This window comes from Wasmannia auropunctata, unplaced genomic scaffold (genome assembly GCF_000956235.1).
Source record: "Wasmannia auropunctata unplaced genomic scaffold, wasmannia.A_1.0 LD336060.1, whole genome shotgun sequence".
Taxonomy (NCBI): Eukaryota; Metazoa; Arthropoda; class Insecta; order Hymenoptera; family Formicidae; genus Wasmannia; species Wasmannia auropunctata.
The window spans coordinates 857,020-869,377 of NW_012026830.1; the positions used below are offsets into that span (position 1 = coordinate 857,020).

At 40.0% G+C, this 12,358-nt stretch overlaps 1 protein-coding gene across 1 annotated transcript; it reads left to right on the forward strand.

Annotated features, from left to right (window-relative positions):
- Positions 1–3,615: 3,615 nt before the first annotated feature.
- LOC105450525 (SPARC) lies at positions 3,616–11,543 on the forward strand. Its single transcript, XM_011690416.1, has 6 exons — positions 3,616–3,724; positions 8,448–8,527; positions 8,959–9,183; positions 9,588–9,806; positions 10,099–10,449; positions 11,461–11,543. The coding sequence occupies exons 2-6, from the start codon at positions 8,456–8,458 to the stop codon at positions 11,515–11,517; spliced, it is 924 nt and encodes a 307-aa protein (XP_011688718.1). The 5' UTR covers positions 3,616–3,724; positions 8,448–8,455; the 3' UTR covers positions 11,518–11,543.
- Positions 11,544–12,358: the final 815 nt, after the last annotated feature.

The following is a 12,358-nucleotide window of genomic DNA, read 5'->3' on the forward strand; positions in this document are numbered from 1 at the left end:
GAGAGAAAGAGAAAGAAAGAAAGTTTGTGTTAGTTTGTATTTCTCATCGACGTGATCAAGATCATCGGAGATTGTTAACGCAGATCACGCACGAGCGCGACTCCACATCCGCAGTAGTTTGTAATCGAAAAGAAAAAAAAGTAATAAAAAAAAAAGAAAAACTCGTCGCAATGCCCGCGTCTGGGACACGGTGACTGCGCCCCCCTCTTCGGGGGGCCTCCCGCCTCGTTTAACATTTTTTTAAAGCATGCACTCTAATGAAACATCGCGCGTTTAATACTATACATGACGAATATTAATCATTAGTAATGATTGTAGTAATAAAGTATAAAGTGATTTGTACACAATGAATCAGCAAAGCAAACGGCATTGGCAACGCAAATAAATTACAAAAATTGTTGAAAAAACTGGAATTTACTTGAGACGCTTTTGTAACGAAGATCTCCCGAGTCGAATTTACAAAACCCGACAGAAGTATGAGAATCAGCTACGAAATGAAAAACTTGAATTACAGAGAATAACACATCGATGAAGAAGGGCAAAACGTATTCAAATCATTAGAGGATTTTGAAAAAAGGCCTGCTAATCTGAACATCGAAGAGCTACAATAAGTGGGTAATGAGAAAAAAAAAGAACTGCAAAGAGAATGAAACTTACAAAAATTTTGTGAAGATCGACCAACAAGAGAGCTATCGAAATTTTTTTTCATTCAGTAATAATTAATATTTGTCATGTAATATGATATGCGCTATGTTGGTGTCTCATTTAACGTGACTCGGGACGGCGACGACATAACGGTAACGATGACAGACTGACAGTGACTGATAATGACAACGGCGGCGACGATAACGCGGCCGCTCTGACGCAGACGCGGATAAAGGGATAGGTTTCGCGTGGCTGCGATTTGCTTTTTCCGGAATGTAGTAAGAAAAAATACAAAAATGTAAAAGGACGAGTAAAACCGGCGAGCGGCTCAAACACGCGTCGGGTATGTAACATCTTACAATCTTAAGCCTATCCATATTTCCGTTATAGGTATTAAAATAGAAACGCTACGTAGGAAGTAATAAAGACTCTATACATTTCAGGTCCTTTCTCTTTATAAGTTAGTATAATAACGCGCGAAAACGTTTTCCGGAATTTTTGTCAATAGTTATCACGTACGATTGGCATACTTTATAATATTGTTAAAAAAAAGGATGAAAAAAAAGAAAAACTGATCATTAAATTTGAACTAGAAATATACAGGATGGAGCACTCAACTTTATCACTTCTCTCTTCCTTGCGGCAAAATATTGCGTGTATGATTATGAAAGAGAGGCTCGCGAAATTAAGACACAGTCACTTTCATGTCACTCTCATTTGGACATTCAATCGGATTTTATTCAAATGCGAAAATTTCAATCTACTTGAGCTATTATCTTTAAGAATATCTTTTTTATATACTTTCAAAAAATGGTTAATAAATGTATTTATATCGTTTACATGAACGTTCTCTTTAACATCACGTAAAACACATACCAAATGTGATCGCGTTATTCGTTGCGAAGTCGCTTAACACTTGGACTGAAATTTCATCTGCTATTTCTTGGAAACCATGGCATCCGGATACAATTAAGAATCTTACCTCTCGCTTCAGTCACGTTATGAACGGCAAATACGAATTAAAAATAAGCTATTCATATTATCATAAGTGCCATAATTCCCAAGGAAATACAAGTATCTGTAATACGGCAGTTAAAGTGTTAAAGAAAGAGCTAAACTTGAATATAGCATGGTGATATTAGGTACAGCTCATGCTCAGTTAAGACAAAATTTTTGCAAAAAGTGACTTGCACTTCGTTTAGCAAATATATTCGTCGCTTTAAACGAGATTTTAAATTAATATACTGCAGTGGTAAAAATGTTTCCCTTTTCACGGTATGTGCGAGATATAAATGTGACACTAGAAAGAGAGACATTGAAGCGCCAGCAGCTTCAACTTTGTATACATATGTAGAGCATATTTAAACGGATATTTGTATGGCTAAGAGAGAATTGTCATTCTAGATCCTCTTGTACATTAAACGGTAGATCTCCATCATTTTTATCCCAACTCGAGACCGATTACGCATCCGATACCTTCTTTATCAGTCAGCATAGTGTCATGCAGACATAGAGAGAGCGAAAGAGAGAGAGAGAGAGAGAAAAAATATTTTAAGCTGAGCGACATAGTCGTTTAATATTTGAAATCGCAGATTATGACTTCCGATTTTTGCGTGCCACCTAAATATAAAAATATTCTACACACTGTACGCTCACCGCGCGCGTCGTTTGACTTCACTACGTCCTTATCCATGTGCATATCCGTGTGTTCAAGTACAACGTGTTCAAAGCCGCAGTTACGCGAGATCATCGCTTTACTATAACTTTGAAAGAGAGCTCTGCAAATTTTTAGTGTGAATGTTTTCGTTTTTAAGTAACTATTAATATTAATAATAATGAAGATATAAATATTAATAACAAACGAAGGAAAGAGAGAGAGAGAGAGAGAGGGAGACGAGAAAGAGAGAGGATATGGAGAAAACACAAATAACTATGTAATAATGATTAAAAGGATGGCGGTTGATAAGTTATGAATTTTTGTAGCATACTTTATTATTTCGGTCTGCTAGGCCAGTTTGTGTGTATAACCAATTGACAAACGTTACTGCGATAAAAGACGGAGGGGAGGATAATGTTAAAGGAGAAAAAAAAGTGGAAAAAAATAACGAACATCAAATGTATTGTAACTTTTTGCATTTAGTATAATATATATACTTACCTTATACTACCAACCCCTATTATAGCATCACTTTATTTATCGCAACACGCTCACCTGGTTACGTACGGAACTTTATTAGCTGGCCTCGCGCACGTAGAGTCACGTTTCCTCTGTAATCGGTTTTGCTGAACACTGCGGATTCGTCAGCATTCGATGGCGGATTGAGAATAAAGTGAATTACGAGAATAATGTCAATATTATCTGCACGCTGAATTTCTAATTTTTCATACGGGAATATTTCGAATGTGAGCGAATTTTGACAAAAATAGATACAATGCAAACTTTTCGTTTTTATTTTATTTTATTATTTTTTCAATCGATCGAAACTACGATTTAAAAAAGTGTTTTTCTATAATTATTAAATTTTTTACGTTTTACTTAGGAATTTATAATTTCAATTAAAACACCACTATTTTTAGGGGACGAATTTAGGCATAATTAGAACAAATTATGCAGGAATGTTTTAACAATTTGGTTATTCGCCCGTCGGACTAACATCATCCTTTGTTAGAATGTTTCCGAAGTTCCAGAGCAACCCTTCGAGGGTGCCAACGTTGAAATTCATCGAGACGAATGAGAACATTCGAGATCTCTCGCCGAGGCGATTGGTCTCGACATCGGTCGCATTGCATTGCGTAAGAATGTGACGGGCATACGCACACGCGTATGACGGAAAGATCGGGGGTGTGTAGGAAGAGAGAAAAATGCGAGCGGCGAGAGATGAGATCATCTCTCCTCTCCGGCCGCCGCGTTCCGCTCGGCGCGGCGCAACATCGCACCGCGACCGCGATGTGCCTCGCGGACGCAGTCGGTACCGGTCCAGCGATCGATTTGGAGGGCTATTCTTTTCTCAATCTTTCTTGCTGAGGAAGAGACCCGAGCGAGCGACGAGAAGCGGTTTGCGAAGAAAGTCAACGCGAGGTACGTGTACGGTCGTCTTGTGACTTCCATTTTGCATCGCCTTACCAAATTATCATTTTAAAAATGTTTCTACGTTTAAACGATGAGCCTCAACTGCTTGCGTGTCTTATTAAAACATGTTTGGAAATGTACATTAATTCCATATATTTAAAATAATCTAAATTGATAAATGATGATTTTTTTACAAGCATATACTAGTATCTTCTAATAATCTAATATATTGTTACTGCTAACGATGCCGAGATTATTCCTGAACATTTATAAAAAAAAATTAAACAGAATTTATTAAAAATATTAAATTAATTTTTTTATTTAGTAAAAAAATTATTTTTAAGTGTTTACAAATGAAGAACGATATCATATTGTAGAATAAGCAGTTACTTGAATTACGAAAAGTAGGTATATATAATCGCGCATATAGACGCACATGAAAGTATGTAAATAGACTGCCACTTGGTGTAGTCAGAATTTAAACATGTATAAAAAGGTCTTTACATCGAGCTATTCATGAATGGTTCTCTCATTTTAACGAAATTTCTTCAGCTTCGCACAGCAGAATTAGTTTTTATCTCTCGAAGTTTGCACGTTAATTTTTATCGTCAGATTGAAAGTATCGCCGTAGCTTGAGTAACATAAGTTGAGAAAGATAAAAATGATGTACTCCAAATAAAATTACCGCAATAAAAGTATATCTTAACCGTATTAATTTTCACATACAGCGGTTAACGTGAGTCACTTGCCCAGAAGTGCATACGATGAACGTTTTATATCAGTGGGCGTACTCGCAATACTTATCTCTTGTCACGTATTTCTCGGAAATCATCGTCCTTTCTAGAACGGAAATCCAACATCCTTTGTTCATTGAGGCGACCATATATAATCGTTGCGCGAATTAAGAGAAAGATGTGTTATCATAGTGTCTTACGATCCGTTGATTAAAAATATCGCGTTACGTTTAAAGTTACATTACATCGCGTGTCGATTTAAGTGTCACACAAAGTTATGAATGAAAAATAAATCAATTGATCGACAGCGAGCGTAAATTAAAAGTGCAAAATTCGCAATTTTCTATTGACGGCTTAAAATAGAAGTGATGCTCCCCACTTGTTATTTCCAGCAAGACCATTTATTCGACCTCTTCCCATGCCGCAACTCCCCGGGAGTTCAAGACTAAGATCGATAAGACGTTATGCGAATATCTTTTATATTTCAGTACTTATTCCTCCAAAGGAAAACGCACGCACACATATCGTACTTTATATAGAAAACAAGAGTAATGATGAAAATAGTATTATTGAAAAAGTCTCGTTTCTATCTCTTTTGATCGAGCTATTATCGTCATATTACGCGCAACGCAATTCTCGCAACAATACCGCGGTCCTGTACCTCCAGAATTATTTTACGGAAACGGATTTACAAGCAATTTTCCATTAAGCGCACTATACATACGCGTTCCATACATTTTATTATTCGTAATAATATCACGTCGCGCATAAACTTCCGCCTGGCGGAGGAGCAGATTGAACGAGATGAATCGAATCAACGCATTCAGCTGGAGTATCTCATCGGCAAACTAATTAACTTTTAATTCCGCGTTGGCGGAGCTCGCACATAAGACGGTTAGGGAAGAAGCGTTATTGACGTTCCCAATTCTAATGTGGGATTAGACTTTTTATGAACATAATAACTGACCTAAATAGACTCAAATAGAGAACAAAATGAAAATGAAATTTTCATAAACACGTCTCCATCTACCTTATTGTACTTTGTATCGGTAACATTAATTCTGTACCAAATACGGATATTTATCCGTATTTTGCAAAGCTTTTCGCTTTGATTAACGGAAATACGAGTATTTTACTTTATTCGTATAATATGTACATTTACTCTTTTCGGAAAAAAATAAAACCAAAAGCATTTTAATAATTGTCTATTTTAATTGTTAAAATTCATTATCATTCTGCAATTACTCGCGCGTGTTTGCTTTTCATTTCATCGCGCTTTGAAATATATTGTATTACTAACTTTTTTGTATATTGTTGGATACTTACTAGTGTAAATTTTAAACGTAATTATAAAAGATCTGCTCCGCGCGCGCACGTATTGATATTACAGATACCCACGGTTTTGACCCGCGCGATACGCGAACTTCGTTGCCGCGTGCGAAGTTAACAAACGACAGTGGCAGCACGATTTTACTGTTTATCCGGAATTATATTTTCGTTCCTTTCGTCCACTTGCAGAGGCGTGTTTCGCCCACGTGCGGCGGACCGCGCGATAAAAGAAAAAGAGGCCACGTGCCCGTGCGCGTGCGATTCCTACGCGCGCGGCCGCGTTGGAGAACCCGGCGTTTCCGGAGAACCGCGCGACGCATCGCGGACGCGCTTCGACCGCCGAGATGAGCGTCGGACGGATTTTGCGACCGGCGCGTTCCCCATATGGAGAAGACGCGAGACCTTAACCCGTCACGCATATGGAGACCCTTACTCTCCTCCCGTTCGGTCCGGCTCTACGCGGTTCGAAACGAAGTGTTACGCAATTTTTGCGGAGCCACGAATACTCGATAAGATTAACTTCTCCGAATGTATCTTGTACGCTACGGCTGACACGACTTATTCAATGGTTTGATAACGAAGAAAAACTATGAGAATCAAGAAATTAAATTGGTAAATGAAAAATGCGAAGTGGACTATTATGTACTATTATTTTTATCTGCCCTTATATTTGATCGATCTTTTTATTGTTCACATTTTTTTATTTTAAGTATTTTAATTATATTAATATACTATACGTGTCAATTACATGACATGTATATAATTACATGACAAACGTATTTTTGTTTACTCTGTACTAATACTCGATAAAATTTATTTACAAAATTGATGCAAATGGGACGTACCACAATGAAAATATATATAGGTTTGCACAATGCGCTGCAAATATACACAAATTACATTCGATTTTGTGTCTGACTCCGATTATTTTGTATCATATGATCCTCCTACATTGGCGAGGAGCAAAAAATAGCGTTACCCTCCGAATTCGTGAGCCGTTCGAAACGCCGACTTATAACGAACTACAGACATCTCGAATCGTAAATGCAATCGGACGGAACACTCCAGGGTAAGCCGAGTAATGTGTTTAACATACGACAGGAAACACTCGTGTTTTATTAACCAAACGCCTATACACATACGATATCAGGATATTTATGTTCTGACGACATGTATATAGACCGCGAGTTTCATGTTATCCGAGTTTATTCTCGCTCTTTTTTAAACGGTAGACTGATTGTGATAGGTATATCAAAATAAAAGATTGATACGGTCAAGAGTTCAATAAAAAAAAACATTCTAAATCTCGATCATATCTATCTTACAAAAGTTTGTATATCTTAATCTACTGACTTATTGTTAGTTTTAAGAGCATCTCACAATTATCAACCACGCAACGTGTTTGTATGTATTTCAAACAATATTTAAATAATTATTTGTTCGAAATTTGCGCGCATTAGATTTATGGAAATTATACGATCCATATCTAATCCATGCATAAGGCGAGCCTCTTATACAAACTTCTCATCGCGTTCAAATTTCATCGCTGACGAAGCCGGCAACCGATCGCTGACGCTACGTTATACATGCGCGCGTCCTTCGTCGTTATTAAAGCGCAGCAATGAAGTCGCGGCGACGCGTAAACCAATTGTATCATCCGCGAAAGGCAACGAGAGCGAAGAGGACGAGACGTCGCGTGCTGAAGAAAAGACGGCGGCGACGGGCGTCGCTGCGTCGTAACGAAGTCGTATTAAAAACGCGTTCGCGACTCGTCCGAATGTATCCGTAGCGACTTGATTTTCAAGTATCTGGGTTATCGCTTCGTTGCTCCTATTAAGGCCCCGCGAGATTTATCTCTCGCATTGACCCGCGTTCGTCGGTGCGTGCGTGATGCGTGCGTGCGTGCGTGCGCGCGTGTGCACTACGTAGTCGATTTTTTGAGACGGTATACGAGTGTGATCGCACGCGGAAATGTCATTCGTCTTTCACGCCGACATCAACTGAAGAACGCCGCGGCGATAAAGCATATTTTACGAGCGAGAAATGATGGCTGATTTATTTACACGTTCAGGCCCGCTCGCACCCGATTTAGCTCGGGGATATTAACCCCTTTTCGGCGCACCAAGAGAGAGAGAGAGAGAGAGAGAGAGAGAGAGAGAGAGAGAGAGACTTGGATCTATTCCGAGAAAAATCTCAACTTTTCTACGCGCGACTGCTCTCGCGGCGCTGCATACGGAATTCGGGGGGCTTTTAGAAGTTTTTCTGATAAATGCCTTCTCGAAGGATGGAATCGGATCGACAAATAAGGCGATTGATAATCCAAGTTTCCAGGAGTCTTACTTACTAGAAAGAGAAGTGGAGGACGCGCGAAAATAGAAGTTTACGTTAAATCCTTCTTCCTGTAAATCGTGGTAGCTATAATTTGATCAATTACACAAGCCAAACTTCTCTAGAGCGACTCGCGAAGATATGACGTATCCTCCAATGAATGGGTCATAGTTTACGAGGCTCGTAAATTGCCAGTAACGGGAACGTGTCTGAAATAACGATACCACTGCTCCAGATGCTATCAAACTTCGTTAAAACTGAGACCATTCTACTCTAGATCGATTATTTTAAGAGAGAGGCGTCTCGCATATACTCATCGCATCGCATCGATTTGTCGGCAGAAATCGCAATGTCGACGAAGCTGCAGGTGCTGTTGGTCGCGCTGCTTCTGGCGGTCCTGATAGTGGACGTTTCCGCCCAGGTATTATTGTCTTTTAATTGATACACATCGTCACATACATAATTTTTCTAATTTCATCAAAATTATCGTGGTCAAACGAAAAAAGTTTAAAGTATAATATTTAAATTTAATTCTCTAGTTTTCTAATTTTTTTTCTCACGAATTTCTCTGTGTTAATTGTGTAAATGTTATACTAACATTCGAAATACACAAAATTAAATATAACGCTATTATAGGAAAAATATATAGATTTGAATAATTTAAATATCGTGCATTAAAAATTCTCAATGTTCTTCGGAAAAGAAATGATAAACGCGAAAAGTATGGAAAACTTTCTACAGTACTCTACACTCTATATACGTTTCTATCGCTTGAAACATTATTTATAAGATACGAAGATGGGAGAAAGAAAGAGCGTATATTAATCGAAATTTACCTCAATCGATTCTCAGCGCAGACGGAAATCTCGGCGTCGCACGACCACGACAGAGGCACCCGTGCAAGATGAGATCATGAACATGCTGGAGGCTGACGAAATAGCCGAGGAGGCGGCGACGGCGGAGGAGGCTGAGGTCACTCTTGAAAATGGCAGAAACGAGGCTGGATCGAAGCGGCAGCGTTTGCAGCTCCAGGACCCGTGCATAGACAAACATTGCGGCGCTGGTCGTATCTGCAAGGTCCGTCGTCGACGAGAAAGCTCTCTTTTATCAACGATATAATTGCCCTATATCGCTACATGTATATATACCAATAACCAAATATATTAGATACATAAAGCAATCAACGACGATATTCCGCGTAAATTTAACGCACATAAAATAAGAAGCTTCCTGGTATTCGTCTAGAATTAAATCCCGTCTTCTCTGTCAAGATTCATTAATTTTAATTCTTTGTTTATTCATACTCTAGACTTTTTGTGCTTTGTCGACTTCTAATATTTAATGCAACCGAGTGTCAAATGTGGAAGTAAAAGATAGTGTGGGTCTTAAATACGTTTTGAAATTCGAAGAATTTCGTTCTCTTTTTAAGATAGAGACAGGGATAGAAAGGAAAGTGAAAATTTGTTTTTCTTCGATCTCAGAGCACGGAGGAGGGCACGGCCGAGTGCGTTTGCGTGGAGCTCTGCAACCAGGAGGTCGATCCGCGTCGCAAGGTCTGCACCAACTACAATGAGACCTTCGGCAGCGACTGCGAGGTCTACCAGGCGCGTTGCTTCTGCGACACCGGTGACGCCAGGTGCAGGGGGCCCGACTATCAACATGTCCACATCGAGTACTACGGCGAGTGTCGACAGATGCCTGTAAGTATCATTCCTGTTAGGGGTGACGTCACAGGTGTGACGGAACGCACCTCGTGTAACAAAACCATGCATTATTTTTACGCAATATAAACCGTGATCGAGCAATGTTTCTTCGCTTGTTAACTGACGTATCTACCTCAACGATTCCTGGCTGAAAATGGCATTTAAAAAAATGGCATTAAAAAAATTGAGTATATCAGTAATGAAATATCGAAAGCAATTATGTTTTCAAAGAGCGCTTTTCGCTCACGCGATACATTTGCATAAACGCTAAATTCTTTAATGCGCGCAGATGTGCAAGGAGGAGGACATGGCCGATTTTCCCAGGCGAATGCGCGACTGGCTGTTCAACATCATGCGCGATTTGGCGGACCGTCAGGAGCTGCCGTCGCATTATCTGAAGATGCAACGCGAAGCTGAGACCAATCACACGTTGCGTTGGACGAACGCAGTCATCTGGAAGTGGTGCGACCTCGACGGCCACCCGCACGATCGAGCGGTGTCCAGGCACGAGCTCTTCCCGATCAAGGCGCCCTTGATGGCCCTCGAACACTGCATCGCGCCCTTCCTCGACTCCTGCGACGCCAATGACGATCACAAAATCACGCTGATCGAGTGGGGCAAGTGTTTGGAACTCGACGAGGTATTTTCTCCTTTTTTTTCTTGTTATTTTTCTCGACAGTTATTTTTCTCGAGAAATATTAAGAGAATGTTAAAATCCTGCAAGGTGCGTTCTAATTTATTTTTATTACGCGGACTGTTAGGAACCTAGATTAGTTTTTTAAGCATGGGTGCGTACGCTTAAAAAACTAATTTAGGTTTCTCAAACTGTTTAGCAAATTATATTAATTTCCACATTTTAATATACGGTGTCATGATTTATACATTATTGTGGTGTATATTTAAATGTGCATATTTAAACACGTGAATATGATTATCGTGTATGGAATTTGTAAAAGAATTTGTGATTTATATATTTTGTTTGATAATTAATTACAGATATATGTATGTGTACAGTGATTAATTAATATGTATATATTAATTTATATATATATATATATATATATAAATTAATAGATATACATATTAATTATTTAATTAATATGCATATATGCATGATACAAAAAGTATAGCGCTGGTGATTAGATTAGCAGTAATATATGTAAGATAATCACTCGGTCTCGTTCTGAAAATAGCAATTTCTACCCTTTAGCGACCATGCGAGCATGTAAATAATTTTTTTCTCTACATGTAGTTTTTTATTCAAGCGTGACTTTTATATTTATTTGCGAGCGGGAAACTTTACATCTCGTAAATCATTCTTTTGAGAAACGTTACTATTTATGACAAAGAAAGAAAAGGAATAAAAGGAATTAATATTCCTATACTCTACAGGAAAAGAAATAAAGAGAATATCTTGCTGTGTAGGCACAAAAGAATTCTTTACGCAAACTTTTAATGAGCATTGCGTGATTAATATATTTATAAACGGAATACTTCTCGATACAATTGATATTGAAATAAATGATGATATTGAGGATGCACTAAAGATTGTTCTGCAATGATCAAGCTCATACATTGCATATCCGACGGGACATTCAAATATGACATAATTATTTTATTAATCGTAATATCAATATAACGATGATTTCAGGATGATATAGAGGACAAGTGCGACGAGCTGGCGGAGGCGAATCAGGAGCAACAGTAGAGGATCTGGAGCCGGGTGTTCCTCCTCGGAGAAGGACGATACAGCGCGAGCGACGCGGCGTTGCACGGCGATGAGGGCGAGGGACGCGGGACGGATACAATAGCGGGACGGCGCGGCGCGGCGAGGCGCGCGGAAACGGTCGAGGAGAGGGCGAAGGGCGCAGGTGACGCGCAGGGCAGGGTAGGGCAGGAACGCGGCGAGACGGCCGGGCCGGCGCGACGCGGCGGCTGGGTAAAAATGGCGGGAAAAATCCTCGCCAGCGCGCGCGCACACGGACGCGCCAGGGCGCAGCTTCCGCGCGCATTGACGAGTCGATACCGCGCGGACGAGAGATGAGAGGCCATCGTCTCGTTGATGCAGATACGCGGGTCTCGTACCTGGCCTGCCAACAGTGCCAATCGACAACTGCAACATCGAAACTCGACGCCTCAATAATACAGCCTCCGTCGTTGTTTGCGATCGTGAGGGGTGAGAGGGCGGGAGGGAGGGGGGAGGGCCGATCGCGACCTGGCAGGGGAGAAATTCGAATCTCCGCGTAATCGAACGCGCCCTCGCTCGTCGATGCTCCACGATACTTGAAATCGTATTTTGATGCAATTGATATTCGAATTCAAGGATAGACCAAATGCGACACGTGGTTCACGTGTAAACACGAAAAATTTCCACTCGGAGGCTGCACACGTACACGTGCGGAGGAATTTACGAGAACATTAAAAGAAAAATGTATCTCCGTTGCGAGCACTATTCAGATGATTTGAATTCAAATAAAGCGCATTTCTCTCAATTACGCGAGGGTATAAACGAGAATTTGTTCGGGCCGCGGATAGAAAGCTTGTCGTCC